This window comes from Pseudorca crassidens, chromosome 10, assembly GCF_039906515.1.
Source record: "Pseudorca crassidens isolate mPseCra1 chromosome 10, mPseCra1.hap1, whole genome shotgun sequence".
Classification (NCBI taxonomy): Eukaryota; Metazoa; Chordata; class Mammalia; order Artiodactyla; family Delphinidae; genus Pseudorca; species Pseudorca crassidens.
Genome location: NC_090305.1, coordinates 68,083,370 through 68,102,185, shown reverse-complemented (window position 1 = coordinate 68,102,185; position 18,816 = coordinate 68,083,370). Strand labels below are relative to the sequence as shown.

At 50.5% G+C, this 18,816-nt stretch overlaps 2 protein-coding genes across 9 annotated transcripts; both read left to right on the top strand.

Annotated features, from left to right (window-relative positions):
- Positions 1-32: 32 nt before the first annotated feature.
- On the top strand, positions 33-4,407 carry TMEM89 (transmembrane protein 89). Of its 3 annotated transcripts, none has more exons than XM_067754329.1 (4): positions 33-2,385; positions 2,749-2,930; positions 3,515-3,654; positions 4,124-4,407. In XM_067754329.1, exons 1-3 carry the CDS (start codon positions 2,092-2,094, stop codon positions 3,633-3,635), a joined length of 597 nt encoding a protein of 198 aa, XP_067610430.1. In that variant the 5' UTR covers positions 33-2,091; the 3' UTR covers positions 3,636-3,654; positions 4,124-4,407. The 3 variants fall into 3 exon arrangements, with proteins under 3 accessions (XP_067610430.1, XP_067610429.1, XP_067610431.1); XM_067754328.1 differs by having other exon boundaries at positions 3,515-3,682; XM_067754330.1 differs by lacking the exons at positions 3,515-3,654; positions 4,124-4,407 and having other exon boundaries at positions 2,749-2,944.
- Positions 4,408-9,377: 4,970 nt separating this feature from the next.
- UQCRC1 (ubiquinol-cytochrome c reductase core protein 1) lies at positions 9,378-18,330 on the top strand. Of its 6 annotated transcripts, none has more exons than XM_067754296.1 (13): positions 9,378-9,787; positions 10,036-10,199; positions 11,752-11,838; positions 12,945-13,074; positions 13,266-13,464; positions 14,046-14,125; positions 15,697-15,812; positions 16,051-16,194; positions 16,335-16,495; positions 16,618-16,703; positions 17,187-17,275; positions 17,622-17,697; positions 18,138-18,330. In XM_067754296.1, the coding sequence occupies exons 1-13, from the start codon at positions 9,553-9,555 to the stop codon at positions 18,200-18,202; spliced, it is 1,632 nt and encodes a 543-aa protein (XP_067610397.1). In that variant the 5' UTR covers positions 9,378-9,552; the 3' UTR covers positions 18,203-18,330. The 6 variants fall into 6 exon arrangements, with proteins under 6 accessions (XP_067610397.1, XP_067610396.1, XP_067610400.1 ...); XM_067754295.1 differs by having other exon boundaries at positions 9,378-9,805; XM_067754299.1 differs by having other exon boundaries at positions 9,382-9,787; positions 10,056-10,199.
- Positions 18,331-18,816: the final 486 nt, after the last annotated feature.

Genomic DNA, 18,816 nt, shown 5'->3' with positions numbered 1-18,816 from the left:
CACAGGGTATTCACAGGTGTTGCCGGTCTGCACTGAGAAGTAAGAATACGGGAATTCCCTGGCAGTCTAGTGGTTAGGACTCAACGCTTTCACTGTCAAGGGTGAGGGTTCGATCGATCCCTGGTTGGGGAACTAAGATCCCACAAGCAGCACGGTGCAGCCAGAAGAAAAAAGAAAAGAAAAGAAAGGAAAGAATGTGCATGATTGATTTACTTGGGGAAAATGCTTATTTGTATAATTAGATCACCTGGGCTTTGCAGGTCACCGTCAGCCAAGAACCACGTGTTGATTTCTACCATAAAACACCAACATCTGGGCATGTGGCCCAGTGGGCAGCAATGGGCCTTCAGGCCAGCTAATACTGAGTGACTGGAGGCCAGGGTGGGGGGGTCGAACCTTTCTGGGCCTCCGTATCCTCATCAGGAGAGCAGAAATGGTAATAGTACCCACTTCATGGGTTCCTCAATGAATATTAAATGAATAAATGCCACAAACAGCTTGCAACAGTGCTGGGCTCGTGTCACCTGCCAAAACAAGTGAGCCTGCCATTCGCAGGTCCCGACCAGGTCCTGGGCTCTGTGCTGGACCAGTGGACAGAGGCTGTCCTGCCCTGCAAGTCACAGAGGCACCCCTTGCCTGGCTGTTTCTGTCCTGGCCTGTGTCACTGCCCTGCTCTGTGTTCGCAAATCATCTGTCCTTTCCCCACCCCCAAAACCTTGCCCAGGAAGTCAGGGCCCTTTGTCACACTGCCTCCAGACACCAGGAACAGCGCCGGGCACAAGGAAGTGCTTGGTAAATACTGGTTAAGTGATCCTATGTACTGGAGTGGAAGGTAAACCTCAAACGTGAACTTGCAGATACAGGCAGACCTTGTTTTATTGCACTTCACCGATACTGTGTTTTTTACAAATTGAAAGTTTATGGCCACCCTGAGTCAATCAAGTCTTGGTGCCATTTTTCCAACATCATTTGCTCACTGCATGTCACTGTCACATTGTGGTAATTCTCAAAGTATTTCAAACTTCATTATTATTATATTTGTTAGGATCTATGATCAGTGATCTTTGATGTTACTACTGTGACTCGCTGAAGGCTCAGATGATGGTTAGCAATTTTTAGCAATAAAGTGTTTTTTTAAATTAAGGTATGTACTTTTTTTTAGACATAATGCTACTGCACGCTTAATAGACTACAGTGTAGTGTAAACATAACTTTTATATGCACCGGGAAACTGAAAAATTTGTGCAACTCGCTTTATTGTGGTGGTCTAGAACCGAAGCACAGTATCTCCAAGGTATACCTGTACTTGGAAATGCTTTGAAGAAAATGAAACAGGGTCAGGAATTCCCTGGCAGTCCAGTGGTTAAGACTGCACTTCCATTGCAGGGCGCACGGATTCAATCCCTGGCCGGGGAACTAAGATCCCACATGCCACAATGCGGCCAAATAAATAAATAAAACAGGGTCACGTGAAAGAGAAGGGACTGTGTTACCCAGGATGGTCATGGGAGGGAGACTCAGGGAGCAGGTGACACTTGAGCTGAAATGCAGCTGTGAGAGTTCTCTTTCTAGGACAGTGCTCCTAGTGTAGGGAACAGCAGGTGTGTTCAAGGAACACCAGGGAGGCCTACAAGAGGCAGGAGGGGAGACCAGAGCACAGAGCACCTCACAGGCTAGGGTGAGCCTTCAGGCTTTATTCAGAGTGCGCACCCACATTTTTGAGTGCTCCCTGTGCTGCGATGTGGACCACGGGGCTGAGTCTGGGCATAGGGGAGCAGGGAGCAGCTCTGTGTGCTTAGCTTGGTTGGCCTGGCGTTGGTGCTGCCACTGGTGGAGAGCATGTTAGATGTATATTAGATGAGGAGGAGGGAGAGGGGGAAGGAAGCATTCCTTCATTCCTGGGCCCCAAGCCTGCCCTCCTCCCTGCCCTGGAATCCCACCCCACCCACCCCGCCCCATATTTTCTGGCCAGGCCACCCCTCCTGAAAGCCATGGGCCCAGCTGGAACCTACTGCCTCACCTGCCCCTGGGGGAGGAGTGTTTGCCCGTTGCCAGGCGCCCAGGTTCCGGCCCCTAGTACTGGCAGCAGCCATGCTGCACGCACAGTCCTTCCTGCCATGGCTGCTTCTGCTAGCGATGCCTGTCCGCACCCACACCTGGTCACGGCCCGTGTGGTACCAGGTGGGGCTGGACTTACAGCCCTGGGGGTGCCAGCCAAACAGCCTGGAGGGTTGCAAGGGCAGCCTGGGGTGTCCTGGCCATTGGATGGGCCTGGGGGTGAACCGCATCTACCCAGTGGCTGGGGTCACCGTCGCCACTACCATGATGCTGATGCTCAGCCGTGCGGTGATGCAACGGCGGCGCTCACAGGCCACTAAGAGTGAGGTGAGCATGGCACTGCTCTGTCCCCACAGCCTCCTACTTCTGTTCATACCCAATGAGCTCATAATTCTCTACCCATCCTCCCACTCATGTCTTCTGGGCCTCCTGCTGCCCCTCCCCCATCACTCACACCCCAGGGTCCCTACAACTGTCCACACCCAACAGTCCCTGCATTTCCCATGGGTAGTACCCTGCCCCATCCTCCCTCTTTAATATCCCTATTCCTCATCCAGCCTCCATGGGCCCCATGACCATACTAGGCCACAACAGACCCTCCACGATCCTCCATCACCCTAAGTCCCCTTTCCCACCACACCTCTGTCCTGTTCCTCTGTTCTCACTCCTGCCTTTTTGTCCTATCCTCAGCATCCGCAGGTGACGGCTAGCCCCTGTGCACCCTGGAAACGACGGGCCCCGATCTCAGACCGTGCCCTACTCCGTGGGGTCCTGCATATGCTGGATGCCCTCCTGGTCCATATTGAGGGCCATCTGCAGCGTCTAGCCACCCAGCAGCGAACCCAAATAAAGGGGACTCCTGCCCAGAGCGGGTGACCCAACATACTCCTCTCTTTGCCTGGTGGCTTGTTGGGGCGGGGATGGCCTGAGGCTCTGGGCCAGGCTCAGGTCTGTGTGTCTTATTCTCTCCAGGCCTGTCTGGACCCTGTGCCCCTTTTCTACTTTTAGAGCCAGCACACCCATCGAGGCCTCGGTGCCCATCAATGGCTGGGCAGGTGGGGCCCACGCTGGCTCACCCTGCTCCATTGCCCACACCAACTGACCCCTCCTCTCTAGGGATCCCACTCATAAATACAACTGCTCCTCTGGGGCTCCTCAGGGGCCCCCAGTGTGGTGGGAGAAGACTTGGCCATCAGGGCAGATGTGGGTGGTCCAGAGAGGGCAGCCCAGAGGTGACCACCTGGCTGAGTCAGGAGCTAGGGCTCCTGGTTGAGCCTGCGGGGCCTGAGCTGGGGCTGGGGGGTAGAGGGAGGGCCCTGGCTGCCTTCATCTTTGTGACATCTCAAACATGCTTTGGCACCTAAGTGGCCCTTGCTCTAAAGCCCCTGGAAGTGGGATGAGGGCTGAACCTCCCCAAAGGGGCCCTCATCTGCTTCCTCCCTTCCTTCTACCATAGGCATCAGGATCTGCTGATGAACAGAACAGGCTCCTCCCTCACCCACTCACAAATAGGGGAGGGTAGAGGTGGTGATGAAGCAGACTCAAAAACTCAATTCCTCTGCAGAGAGTTGTGCTGAGCCAGTTGGAGTAGGGCAGGTGTGGGCTGACTGCTGGGACCTGAAGGGTGAGTGGGGTGATGAGAGGAGGGGGAGAGTGCTCCAGTCAGAAGGATATGCACATACAAGGGCCAGGTGGGGAAAGAGACCTTGACCTGTTCCATGAACTATAAGATGGTCAGGATTTCAGGGAAAAGAAGGAATTCTGGAACACAGGAGAGGGCAGGCTGGGAAGAGACAGGAGTTGGTGTCTCCTAGGGAGGCTGTGGTAGGCAGGATAATGGCCCTCAAGATGTCCTTGGAGTCTGTGAATATTTTACAGTACATGGCAAAGAGGATTTTGCAGATGGAATTAAGTGAAAGACATTAAAATGGGAAGATTATTCTGGATTATTTTGGTGGGCCCAGTGTAATTTCATGAGCCCTTAAAAGTGGAAGAGGAGGGCAGGAGAGTTGGTCGGATTCAAAGTGTGAGAGGTACTAATAATCCTCTGCTGCTGGCTTTGAAGGTGGTAGAAGAGATCTTCCACCACCCAAAGATCCAAGGAATTCAGATGGCCTCTAGAAGCTGGGAATGACCCTTGGGTGATAGCCAGCAAGAAAACAGAAACCTCAGTCCTTCAACCACTATGATCTAACTTCTGCCAATAAACTGAATGACCAAGGACACATTCTCCCCTAGAACCTCCAGAAAGGAACACAGCCCTGCTAATGTCTTGATTTTAGCCCAATGACATCCATGTTGGATTTTGGGCCTACAGAACTGTGAGATAATAAATTTGTTTTGTTCTAAGCCATTAAGTCTGTGGTGATTTGTTATGGCAGCAATAGAAAACTACTAAGTATTGGTATCAAGAGTGAGAGGTACTGCTGTTAACAAATCCTAAAAATGTGGAAATGGCTTTGGAATTGGGCAGTGAGCAAAGTCTGGAAGAATGTCAGGGAGCATAACAGAAAAAGCCAAAACTACCTTCAAACAACTGTTAGCAGAAATTTGGACATTAAGAATGCTGCCATTGAGGGCTCAGAAGAAAATTAGGAACATGTTATTGGAAACCAGGAGTAAAAGGAATCTTTGTTAAATAGTTGTAGGAAGCTTAGTGGAATCATAACCCGTATTTGGATGGAAAGCAGAACTTGTAAATGATGAATTTTAATATTTAGCAGAAAAAATTTCCAAGTGAAGTGCTGAAGGTGCCACCTGATTTCTTCTTGCTGAAAAACATTGCTGAAAGAAATTTTAAAAGACCTAAATAAATAGAAAGACATTCCATGTTCTTTGATTGGAGGACTTAATACTGTTAAAATGGCAATACTACCCAAAGTGGTCTACAGATTCAGTGTAATCCCAGTGAAAATCCCAATAGTGTTTTATAAGAGAAATAGAAAAACCCATCCTAAAATTTATCTGGAATCTCAAGGGACCCTGAATAGCCAAAACGATCTTGCAAAAGAAGAACAAAGTTGGAGGACTCAAACTTTCTGATTTCCAAAATGTACTACAAAGGCACTGTAATCAAAACAGTGTGGTGCTGGCATAGGAATAGACATATAGACCAATGAAATAGAACAGAAAGCCCAGAAATAAACCTTCCCATATATATTCAGTTGATTTTCAATAAGAGTGCAAAGACCATTTAATGGGGAAAAGATAGTCTTTTCAAAAAATGGTGCTGAGAAAACTGAATATCCACATGCAAAAGAATGAAGTTGGACCCTTACCTTACATCATATACAAAATTAAGTAAAATGGATCAAAGATTTAAATTTGAAAGTTAAAACTATAAAACTTTTAGAAGAAAACATAGATGGAAATCTTCATAATCTTGGAGAAGGCAATGATTTCTTAAGTATGACATTAAAAGAACAGGTAACAAAAGAAAAAATAGATAAATTGTACTTCATCAAAATAAAAAATTTGTGCATCATAGAACACTATTAAGAGAGTAAAAAGACAGCTCACAAAATGGAAGAAAATATTTGCAAATCATATATCTAAGGAGGGACTAATATCCAGAATACCTAAAGAATTCCTACAACTCAACAACAAAAAAACAAACAAATTCAAAAATGGGCAAAGGACTTGAATAGACATTGTCTAAAGAAGATATACAAATGGCCAATAACCACATGAAAATATGCTTAACATCACTAGTCATTATGGAAATACAAATCAAAACCACGAGATATCATGTCACCCCCATTAGGATGGCTATTGGAGAATAACAAATATTGGTGGGAATGTAGAGAAATTAGAACACTTTTGCATTGCTGGCAGGAATGTAAAATGGTACAGCCACTACAGAAAACTGCTTGGTGGTTCCTCAAAAAGCTAAAAATATAATTACCATATGATCCAGCAATTCCCCTCCTAGGTAAATACCAAAATAATTGAAAGCAGCATCTCAAACAGATGCTTGTATGCCAGTGAGTGTTCATTGTAGCATTATTCACAATAGCCAAAAGGTAGAAACAGCCCATGTCCACCAACAGATAAATAGATAAACATCATGCTAAGTGAAATAAACCAACGATAAAAGGACAATGTTGAAAGATAAACTGAGGCATGTTTAAAAATTTTAAGTTATTTGAGCAAAAATTGATTCAAATCAGGCACATCCAATCTAGCAGGTAGAAAAGAACTCCAAGGTGCTGAACAAAAATGAAAGATTTTGGGCTTCCCTGGTGGCTCAGTGGTTGAGAGTCCGCCTGCCGATGCAGAGGACACAGGTTCGTGCCCCGGTCCGGGAAGATCCCACATGCCGCGGAGCGGCTAGGCCCGTGAGCCATGGCCGCTGAGCCTGCATGTCCAGAGCCCGTGCTCCACAACGGGAGAGGCCACAGCAGTGAGAGGCCCGCGTACCGCAAAAAAAAAAAAAAAAAAGAAAGAAAGATTTTGATAGGCAAAAGGGAGTGGGAACAAGGATACTATAGTAGGCAAAAAAAAGCAGGTTGGTTATTGCAAAGTTACTTTCCTTTAGGGGATGTCACAGTATAACAGGCAGATGACCTGATCAAATAGTGTTGATCAGGAGACTCCTGATAGACTGGTTTAAGATTCCATTTCTGGGAGAGCCCAACTAAAATTAAGACTTGGTTTGGTGGCATGGGGCTTAGCATAAGCAACTCTATTTTGGGCCTTTTATTTTTTTAACAACAAAACTCTATGATCCCAGTTATATGAGGTACCTAGAACAGTCAAGTTCATAGAGACAGAAAGTAGAATAGAGGTTGTCAGAGATTTGAGGAAGGGGGAAATGGCGAGTTATTGCTTAATGGATATAGAATTTCTGTTTGAGATGAGGAAAAAGTTTTGAAAGTAGACTAGATAGTGATAATGGTTGCACAACTTTTTTTTTTTTTTTGGCTGCACTATGAGGCTTGCGGGATCTTAGTTCCCTGGCCAGGGATTGAACCCGGGCTCCAGCAGTGAAAGTGCTGAGTCCTAACCACTGGACTGCCAGGGAATTCCCTGCACGACATTTTGAATGTAATTAATACCACCGAACTGTATAATGTTAAGATGTAATAATGGTTAAGGTGCTAAATGTCATGTATATGTTAGCACAATTTAAAAACTAAAATTAAAAGAAAAGAAAAAATATCTAGAAGAATAAGCTGAAGTGTATATCAAATATTGAGTGAGGAGAGTAAGGTGAGTGCCAGAGCCCTCTCAGGCAGCCCACATGGACCTGCTTTTACAGTTTTGAGACTCTCTGGGGGGAATAAAGGGAGTCTCAGAGATGGATAGAGAAATGAGGCCTGGTCAAGAATTGTTACAAAATTCAGTTTGCAATTTAGGGGGAAAAAGGGTATTTTGGTCTCACCTCACCCCATAGGCCAAGTAAATTCCAGAAGATCAATGAGTCATCAAAGACTCTTGCCAAATCATTGCAATGACCACTGCTTGTACTTGACCTTTTAGCAGCATTTCCTTTTTGACCAATCTCTTGAAACATATCCGTCCCTGGGCATCTACCACATCACACTTCCTGGTTGTCTCATTGTCCTTCCCTTCTCACCCCAGGGTAGCAGTGGGGTGGGGAAAGGGGGGGTTAGGTAACTGGATTAGAAATTATTGGATTTGCTAAAAGATTGGGTGTGGATTTTGAGAGAGAAGAGTCAAGGATGACGCCTAGATTTCTAGCCTGAGCAATTTGGTTAACGGAAGTGTCATTTACTGAGATGAAGACAATTATGGGAGGAACAGGTTTGGGAGGAAAAGTAAAGAGTTCAAGTTTAGCATATTTTTTCCCCCCACCCCGGCCGTGCTGCACAGCATGCAGTATCTTAGTTCCCCAACCAGGGATCGAACCCGCGCCCCCTGCAGTTGAAGTGCGGAGTGCAAACCACTGGACCGCCAGGGAAGTCCCAGCTTTAGCATGTTTAATTGAGATGTACAGGGAGGTAGGACAAGAACAGGAGAGCATGGGAAACTAAAGGTGGAGAAGGGATGAGGCTCTAAGGAGGAAAAAGTGACCAATCACTTTAAACAAGACCGAGCACTGGCCATTAGATTTAGCAACATGGAGCTCATTGGTTACCTTTACAGGTGTGGTTTTGGAGGAATGAATTGGGGATGGTATTGGAGTGGGTTTGGGAAAGAGTGGGAGGAGAGGAATTGGAGGCAGTGAGCTCTTTGGGGGAGCTCTGCTAGAAGGAAGGTGCACAATGCGCTGGTCACTGGAAGAGGTTGTGTCACAGGCAAGAGGAGTCTAAGGAGACATGACAACAAAATGGAATGTGGTATCCTGGATAGGATCCTAGAACGAAAAAGGATATTAGGTAAAAACTAAAACTAAGGGAATCTGAATAAACTATGGACTTCAGTTAATAATAACATGTCAATATTGGTTCATTAATTGTAACAAATGTATCACAATAAGGTAAGCTATTAATAGGAATAACTGTGCATGCCTGTACGTGGGCAGGGATATATGGGAAATTCTGTACCATCTGCTCAACTCTTCTGTAAATATAAGACGGTTCTAAAAACTAGTTTTTAAAAAACTAATTAGGAGATTCTATTTCACTTTATTTTTTCATGTCAAGATCATAACATAATTTTAGTTCACAAAATATTTATCAGTGCACACTTAAGCATCTTCTGTCTGATTTTTATAAAAGAAAGTTTTGAGTGATATTTTGTAAGATCACAGAAAACCTCATATACCTGTAAAAGGAAGTACAGTTCAGAAATATGCTATTATTTCAAAAGCAACAAACATTTTTTGTAAAAAATTTATTTTTATTTTACTTTTTTATTTTTGGCTGAGACCCGCGGCTTGCAGGATCTTAGTTCCCCAACTAGGAATTGAAACCGGGCCACTGCAGTGAAAGCGCAGAGTCCTAACCACTGGACCGCCAAGGAATTCCCTAAAAATTTTCAATTATGTATTAAAATAATACAGAAGTGTAAAAATGGTAGCCTCTTTTCCCTTCCCCTGAATTCATTTTCTGTAAGTCACCTGAATGAGAGTTTAGAGTGAGTTCCTCTGGATTTTTTTCTATGTAGCCTATTAGAAAAAGCACTTCGTTTTGTTTTGTGTGTGTTTTGTTTTCCAAACAAGGAATCCTTTTCACAAATTAGTCTCTAAAACTGTTCCTTTTTTCTTAGCAATATATTGCTAAATTCTTTCCACATCAACCGTCTGAACTTTCTCCATTCCTTTAAAGAGAAAACCGTGACTTTCAGCAGCAGCCTCGTAGTCCCAGGTTCCACCCTGGTGGTTTAGCCCTGGGGTTGCGATTGGCAAACATGCTGTGGCTGCGCTCCCCGCCCGCCCGGCCGCTCTGAGCACTCAGTGCAGTCGAGGCGCCCACTGTTCGCGAGAAACATCGCGCACTCTGCCCCCCACGCCACCACCACGGGTGAAGAGGGAAGATGGACTGGATCCAGAACAGACCCGCGCAAGACGATGACTAGCCAGATAGATTAATGCGCACTGTTACCCAGGGACGCGAAGACAAGAACCAACGACCAGCAGAGAATGAATATCCGCGGCGGCGTCCGCCAGGGAGCAGCCGAGCGCCAAGTCTGCGGTACTGCGCCTGCGCCTCGCGCGCCGCTGCGTCCACTCTACGCATGCGTGGCGCGGCCCAGCGTCCACTGGAGCCAGAAGATGGCGGCTTCCGCGGTTTGCCGGGCGGCCAGCGCCGGGACGCGAGTGCTGGTGCGCAGCCGCCGCTCGGTGAGGTGTCAGCGAGAGCGCAGAGCTATGGGGAGCGGGTCTTTGGAACGCAGACAGGGAGCGGGCTGTTAGCGGTGGCAGGTCGAGAATGGGGAGGTCACGGGGTCAGGGCCATGGGAAGGTCACGGCCGAGGGCACGCATGGGAGTCTCGCGGCTGGCCTGGGGGCGGGGATGGGGATCCCACCGCAGGCCTGAGAGCTAAGGAGCGATCCTCCAATCTAATTCTCAGTCCTGGTCGCCCCTTTCCAGCAGCCGGCCCTGCTGAGGTCGCCTGTCTTGTGGGGCATCGCCACCTACGCCCAGGCCCTGCAGAGTGTGCCGGAGACGCAGGTCAGCCAGCTGGACAACGGGCTGCGAGTGGCCTCGGAGCAGTCCTCCCAGCCTACCTGCACGGTGAGTGGGTCCGGTGTCGGGAGTGCACCTCAATATTGGGCATGGTCTCCTTTCCCAAGTCGGGGTGTGACCTTGGGCTCAAGTGCTCTGTGGTTTGGATCAGACTCCTCCCAGCCACCTCAGGATTGACCCTCCTACCCCAATCCCTACCCTAGCCACGCCTTGACTTCTTGGGGGCAATCCTCACCGAACCCAACACTTACTTAGCGTGTGATGCTTGCCAATCAGGAGGCCAAGTCTTTTTTCAGCTTTTTCTTCAGCAGCCCATATGAGAGAAGTGATCCTTCAATGAGGAAAATGGGGTTCAGAGACATTAGGTGACTGCCAGCCTCACGGCCCAAAGTCATAATCCCTTGCCTAGACTGGAAATGTACTGCAGAAGAAATCAACTAGAAAATTCCCGTTAAATGGATAATTTTCCTCAAAATTCACTCAAAGATAGAAATCTTGGCTAGATAAACAGAGAAGATTCTCAAGAAGCGAACCGTCTCCTCCCCACCCCAAACTTCAAGTGCTTTTATTGGTAAATTCTTTCAGTTTTCCAGGAACAAATAATGTCCTGTGATATAAGTTGTTACTGAACACAACAAAAGGTGATGGGCAGCTTCCTTATTACATGGCACCTGTATAAGCCTACCCACAGCCTGTTAAGAAACCTTGGTGGAGAATGCTGTATTTCGTGGACCCTAAGATGCTCTAGATTGTAAGGAGCATCACTGTGCTCTAGGGGCAGGAAAAGAATGCTGCCAGTTATAATCAAAGGATACCATGGATTGTAAAATGTATCTTTCGAAGATGTTAGATGTGTAATAGATGTTCATGTAAAGAATTTATGAAGTATGGTACGTGTATCAACATCTCTTAGGAAAGTAAATGTGAACATTTTAAGTCAGCTATGAAACAAATAGTAAATTAAAAGATTAGGTCTATGTCACCATGGGGGTGAGTAGTGTGGTTTGTGTTTCACAGCACACCAGGAGGCTATTAAGAAAATTATAAGATTCTCTCGTTGGGTGCCAAGGAGACACTTGGCAGTGTTAGGTGTCGAGTTCTGTTTAAAACTTTTTTTAAAGTGTGAACGAAGGCTACTTATGATAAAATGTTCAGTGTTTAAGCCAATAGCCTCTCCTTTAATGGCGAAAGGACACAATCACCAGAACAAAGGCAGGGTATAATTTTTAGGAAGGAGAAAAGAACTTGTTTTCAAATGATTAGTTGCTTGCCTAGAAGAAACAAAGAATCAACTGAAAAGTGAGGTTGAATTTAAGAATTTCCTGTGGTGATGGGACAGGTGAACATGCCTGGTTTGAAGCTTCCCTGCGAGTCTCGATAACCAGTCAGGAAATAGAGCAGGGAGGAGAGGTGATGCAGTGTGACTGCAGTCATTCAGCTGGTGCCCTGTGCCTCTAAGCACAGGGGTCCTGCTGAGAAGCTTTTCCCCAGCGTGGGACTGTGAGCCCCTGTCTGGGGCTTGTGCTGAGTCATGCAGGGTGGGGTGTAAGGGGGGCTGAGGTGGTTTGTTTGTTACCTTTGTTGGTGGTTTCTTGTCCAGGTGGGGGTGTGGATTGATGCTGGCAGCCGTTATGAGACTGAGAAGAACAACGGGGCAGGCTACTTTGTGGAGCATCTGGCTTTCAAGGTGAGGCTCCTAAAGTCCTGCATCTCCCCTGGGCTTAGGGCTTCCTGCTGTCCCTCCTGAGGATGCAGGTCAGAAAAGCCAGCCTCCTCAATTATGGGTTTTAGCAGGGTAGCGGAGGAAAGAGATCTCTGGATGGCTTTTCTGGGAGGAGTCACATGGACTTGGCCTCTTCTGAGTGAGCGCCTATCTGATGAACCCCTGCACAAGGCCCCCAGAGCCAGAAAAACCCCAGGGAGCCATAGGAGCCCTGCTCTTCACCAGAGGCCAGGCCTGTGTTGTGTGCATGCACGGATATAGAATTGTGGATGTACACGTGCATTGTAACAAACCCACAGATTTAGTTTTTGTAAAACGCTGTGCATCTCTTGTTTATAGAAGTGAGTAGGAGCTTTCTTGAGGATGGGAACAGCTCCTAAGCCACCTCGTGTTCACATGGAGTGGAGACTGAGTTCTTAAATGAATGAAAAAAATGGAGAAGATACGGGATAGGTGGTGTTGTGGAGCAGGAATGGGCAGCTAGCCAGGTCCAGCATCACAGTTATGTGTGTCAGTCTCAACACATTGATACGTGTGTGTGTCATTGGACAGCAGCACTGCCATACACATGCACACATACGTACACACACACTGGACTAAGGTTGAGTCCTACAGAGGCCATAGCACACACACAGAGTCGTATAAATGGTATGAGGGAGAGTGGGTAGTGGTAGCATCACCTGAGCACAGGTGTGAGCTTACCTGACCATGACTGTTAGTAAGAGGAGAGGGAGTGCTGGTAAGATCAGGCTGGTATGGGAGCTCTCAGTCAAATGCTATACCCCCTCTTGGTATGGGAGCTCTGGATTTCAGGTAACACTTGCTTTGTCCATGCCCTTCTTTCCTGGCCCCTGGATGCCTTCATTCTCTTGGTCCTCGATGCTGTGGCGTTGATTGGCTTAAGGCCTGCTAAGCACTTGGTGAGCACAGCCTCTGGGCTGTATAACCCCAGAGTCTTTGCTGAGGGAGATATCTGTGGACCAGTGGTCCTGCTGGGACTTTAGCCTGTGAGGATGGGGTCCTGGGCTCCCATGTGGCTCCTGATTTGTCCTGTTGATGTGTGGTTCCAGGGAACAAAGAATCGACCTGGCATTGCCTTGGAGAAGGAGGTAGAGAGCATGGGGGCCCATCTTAATGCCTACAGCACCCGGGAACATACGGCTTACTACATCAAGGCACTGTCTAAGGACCTGCCAAAAGGTACGCTGGAGGATGGGACCGGGACACCAGTAGGACTCCAGGAGTGCAGAGGACAGGCACTCAGGAGCCCCTGGCCTGGCTGAAGAATGGGGTTACCCTTAGAGTATGGCCTTGCAACAAAGCAACCAGTGGTGTCAGGCTTGGGGTTTTGTCCTGTTACTGGTCACCAAACCTGTCCTTCTTGCATCCAGCTGTGGAGCTCCTGGCCGACATTGTGCAGAACTGCAGCCTAGAAGACTCCCAGGTTGAGAAGGAGCGTGATGTGATCCTGCAGGAGCTGCAGGAGAATGATGCATCTATGCGGGACGTGGTCTTTGACTACCTGCATGCCACGGCATTCCAGGGCACACCTCTAGCCCAGGCCGTGGAGGGGTCCAATGAGAACGTCAGGTGAGTGTTGGCTGGTCTGGGGTGGAATTCGTCCCCTCATTCTGGCATGGCCAGGCCATGTCCACATGAGTTTGTTTTTAGTTGATCTGCTGTCTGTGCTGTTTATTTTCCTAATTCACACAACTGGAGACATTTTTTATGTTGCCACATGGTCCCTGTGAGTCTTTTTTAACACCTGTGTGGTTTTCACTTGAATTTCGGGCTTTGCTTTAGGGTACGTTTCCATGCGTGTCCTGCCAGCCTGAGGGAGGGTGCTCTGGGTATCCCTCCACATGGCTTCTTGTCCTCTGGTGGGATGAGCGCTGCTGTTGCCCCTCAAGAGCCCCCACCGTCAGTTCTCACCCTCCTCAGAGGGGACTACAAGCCTGTCCTGAGGTGGGATGTGAGGGGGGCCCAATGAGGGCTGCCCTCTGGGCCCCAGAGTGGTGGGTGGCAGAAATGGGGCAAGGACCAATTGATGTGTGGGGTCCTGCTTTCCAGAGAAGCCATGTCTCCTGGTCTGTCTCCTCAGCCCCGTTTTGTGTGACCCAGATCATTCTGGTTTGGGAGCGGTGTTGACCAATTGGCTGTATGTCTTGCAGGAAGCTGTCTCGGGCAGACCTGACTGAGTACCTCAGCCGGCATTACAAGGCCTCTCGAATGGTTTTAGCAGCAGCTGGAGGTGAGCGATGGGCTCGTTGAAGCCCTGTGGTAATAGGGGGGTGGGCTGTGGCCTTGGTTACCAGGGCCAAGTCTCCTGGTTCTGACCATAGGGATCTTCCACTCCTGGGGACACTGTTCCCACCCTGTCCTTGAGGGGAGTGACTTCTCTTCCATGCTTTCAGAGGTGGGGTGGGATTCTTCTCTGCCACCACCACTGAAACTGGCCGCCCAGGGATGCTACTCCGCTCTTCAGTACAGGCCTCAGTTGGGCTGTTGGCCTCTCCAGGCCTCAGGGTTTTCTCAGTCCCACCTGGTCGTAGGAGATCCAGGTTGTAGGCTGGTGGGAGATTCAAGCCCTCAGGCCTGTTTCTCTTGGCCTTGTCAGTGGGCAAACCAGACATTGCATGACAGGTGGGAAGTGCCTTGAAAGGAAAGCATACAGTGGTTGGGGGACTTTAATGGGGGACTCAGTTAGAGGGTAGGGAGGTGGTTTGTTTGTTTGTTTGAATTGGGAGGTGCTTTTGAAGCATGTGTCATTTGAACAGAGGCTTAAAGAGAGGTGGGATTTAATTCAGTGGGGAGTGGGAGGTCTGTGCAGAGGGGAAGAGCAGTGTCACGGGCTGGTGTGTTTTGAGGCTTGCTCTGCTGCCATGTAGGGGCCAGAGCGGAAGTGGGCAGGCGCAGGGAGTGCTTGCTGCAGGTGCCTGGTGGGGGACGGTAGGAGCTGGGAGAGAAGTGCGGGGACTCAGGGTGGCTTTTTAGGTAGACACCTGACAGAGGAGGGGATGTGGCGGGGAGGGGACGGGAGCAGGGCCAGGGTGCTTTCCCAGCTTAGGTCGTGACAGCTGACTGGGCAAGAAAAATTGATAGGAAGAACATGATTGGTGGCCTTGGGGCCAGTGAGCCTCGGGACCAAGAGCAGTCTGAGCTACTGACACATCAGACTTTGTTGAGTCCAACAGGATCTGAGCTCAGGGAAGGAAAGAATAAAAGGCAGAGGCACCTAGAAGGCTGTACCTGGGGGAGGCTGCTTACTACCACAGCGCCCACTGGTCAAGGCGCTATGGCAGCAAAGGCCTCCTCTTGTAGAGGTGAGGTCCAGGAGGGGTCCTGAGGCGTGAGTTTGTAACGTTACTGGTAAACGTCCCCAGCTCTCAGGGGACCCCGGAGCTAGTCACAGCCCTGCATAGCACCTCTTTGTGCCCTCTCACCTGCCAGCCCCCATAGGATCTGCTTGAGGAAGGGCCAGAGGGAGAAGGCAGGGCAGGTGGCCTTATGCCCAGGGAGTACCAGTCTTGTCCTTGGTGCTGGTGGGAATGTGTTACATAGGAACCCATTTTTAAGCTCAGCATGCTGCTGCTTCCCTGTGGCTGAGGTGATGGAAGCTGTTTGACCCTGAGGTGCCTGCCCTGCCCATGAGATAGGGTGTGTCTGTGAAGGGTCCTCTTTCCTCACCTTGTCCTGATGTCATGTCTTCCTTTTGGTGTTTCCCACCAAGGCAGGACATGGGGTCCTCTGCTTGTGTGTGATCTCCCCTACCCTGTGCCTTGGGCCCTGGCTGGCCAGTAACTCTGCTGTCTGTCTTGGCAGGGGTGGAGCACCGGCAGCTGCTAGACCTCGCCCAGAAGCATTTCTGCAGCCTCTCTGGGACATACACTGAAGACGCTGTGCCCACTCTCACTCCCTGCCGCTTCACTGGCAGCGAGGTGGGCTGCTTGGTGGGCGGGGGTAGTGTCCTCAGCCGGGACCTCTTGGGGGCACCCTCACGTGCATGGCTATCTTCATGACTCCGGAGATGCCTCGAGTTGGCCAGGTGTCCTGTGGCTGCTGCCTCACAGGCACACGTGTTCACACTTGGATGCACACTCTCCACCCACACTTGGCACCTTTGCTGGTCGCCTGGGAAATCTGGCTGTCCCTCAGCTTTGCCATGTACTGTTTCAGATCCGCCACCGTGATGATGCCCTGCCTTTGGCCCATGTGGCCATTGCAGTGGAGGGGCCTGGCTGGGCCAACCCGGACAATGTGGCCCTCCAGGTGGCCAATGCCATCATTGGCCACTATGACTGCACTTACGGTGGTGGCGCGGTGAGTGCCAGGGGTGGGCATGGGATGGGACCTTGTCTTCAGGGAAGAGAGGGAGCTGGGCTGTGGGCGCTTGTACTGTGGGGTTTGGGGTGTGGACTGCAGACAGGGGGGTGGGTGCTGACCACCCTCATCCCTGGTAGCACTTGTCCAGCCCACTGGCTGCAGTTGCTGCAACCAAGAAGCTGTGCCAGAGTTTCCAGACCTTCAACATCTGCTATGCAGAGACGGGGTTGCTGGGCGCACACTTCGTCTGCGACCACATGAGCATCGACGACATGATGTTCTTTCTACAGGGCCAGTGGTGAGTGGCGGCCTAGCGCTGCCAGGGAGGTGGGGAGGGAATAGGGCCCTTTGAGCAGGACCGTGGGAGGCTCAGAGACAGCACCGTCTCTCAGGATGAATCCCACCCCACCCCTGCTCTAGGATGCGCCTTTGCACCAGTGCCACAGAGAGCGAGGTGGTCCGGGGCAAAAACATTCTCAGAAATGCTCTGGTGTCTCATCTGATCGGTGAGTCCTGCAGCCCTGTGGCAAGGGGTAGAGTGCATACTGGCAGTGACAGTCCCAGTGTTCCTAACCAAGATTGGAAACGAAAACTTCGAAGGTCACACCATACCCCACCACCACCCCTCTCACAGGCGCCTGGGGTTTTAGGTACAGGTGTGGGTAGGCTAGACCAACAGCCCATGGATACAGTGACAGGTGGTTGTACAAGTGAGGGTTGTGGTCTAGGTCAGACCAAGGTCCAGGTCAGCCCAGAACGCTGGAGGTTCTGTGTGTACCGTGAAGCACTTCGGCAGCCTCTCTGGGACATATGCCGAGGACGCTGCGCCCACTCTCACTCCGTGCCGCTTCACCGGCAGCGAGGTGGGCTGCTTGGTGGGTGGGGGTAGTGCTCTCAGCCGTGGCTTCTTGGGGGCACCCTCGCATGCATGGCTTGGACCCACGTGGATTGGACCATGTGGACCTGTAAACTTCCCCCAACCCTTGCAGGCACCACTCCTGTTTGTGAGGACATTGGACGTAGTCTTCTGACGTATGGCCGCCGCATCCCCCTGGCTGAGTGGGAAAGCCGGATTGCGGTAACAAGGGCCCCTGGGAGAGGTTCTGGAGTCTTGGCCTGGCAGACTCCCAGAGGGTGGAGAGTTGAGGCAGTGCAGACTGCTCCTGTAGGCAACCCTGGTGTCCTAGGCAGCGTCACCTGCCTCGGTGGTGTAATTGGAGGGCAGGGCAGAGGCACTGATGGCTGTAGGGATGGGTGGGGCCTGAGGAAGTCTACAGCAGGGAGAGCCCTGCTGCATTTCCCCTTTTGGTTGAGGGGCAGCTCCATGGTACGTGTGGAAGATCTTGGTCGTCTGGATAATGTTGACTGGCAGAGGTGGTCCCCAGGTGCCTGTCACTCAGTGTGCCCTCTGCTTCATCCTGCAGGAGGTGGATGCCAGTATCTTGCGTGAGGTCTGCTCCAAGTACTTCTATGACCAGTGTCCAGCAGTGGCTGGATTGGGTGAGTGGCCTAGAAAGTCTGCTCTTTGTCCTTCGCAGTCTGTTGTCTTGGCCTCCCCTCTGCCTCTGCTCCCCCATCCCCCAGCTTTCACGGGGAGTAGCATGTTGAGGCCCCTGAGAGGCTCTGCCCAATAACCTGGCTGCCAGGGAGTTCCTGCTCAGAAAACCTGTCCTAGCAGCTCCCTGACTCCCTGCCAAGGTGCCTCCATCAGTACCCCACACCTGCCACGTAATGGACACCTCCATGTGTGGGGTGGAGCTCCAAAGGCCAGAGCATGAAGGGACAGGCTCAGCACCCCCTGGAGGAATGTTCTCTTCCCTCTTTCCACCCCAAGCCTGTCTTGTGCTGCTCTGGGCAGCTTTGGATGGGGTGCGGCGCAGGGCCAGGTGTCCCTGTACAGGCCAGGTACCTCACCCTGACGCCCCACCCTATCCCCACAGGGCCCATTGAACAGCTTCCAGATTATAACCGGATCCGTAGCGGCATGTTCTGGCTGCGCTTCTAGGCAGGAAACCTGTGCAGGCAAAAGGGCGGGGCCAGGATCTGTGGTCCCCCCAACCACAAACATACCACCTCAGTCCTTCAAACCTGTGCTGCAGATAACCAGCAACTAATAAAGTCCTGTGTTGAGAACTGCTGCGTCCCTCTCTTGGCATTGGCATGGGGTCCACTGGGCAGTGGACTGGGGAGCAGGGACTTCCTCCCGGTTCTGCATCTCCTAGATCCTTCTGCCTTCCCACAGGCTGATGTGTCCTTAGCGAGGGGCAAGCGTGGGGCTGCAGCACAGAGGCCGGAAGCCTTTGATGCCTGCAGGGAGCTGAGGCCAGCTGTTTCCACTTAGCCACATGGGCGATGCTCTTAGCCAATCTGTCCCAAGAGTGAGGTGTGGGAGGCCATGGGAACTGCAGGCCCAGACTTTGCCCTGGTAGAGGTCCCAGCCTGGGAACTCAGGGGGCTCAGGTGGGAAGCCCCTTGCTGTGGGTCCTGTGCGGTCTCCCTCCGGTGGACCCTCGTACCCTAGACGGACCAGGAGAGGCCAAGGAATGTCCCTGAGGGAGCCTCCTTTATATGTTTACTCTGGATTCTGGGAGGAGGATAGCCTGGGGCATAGTGTTCCCA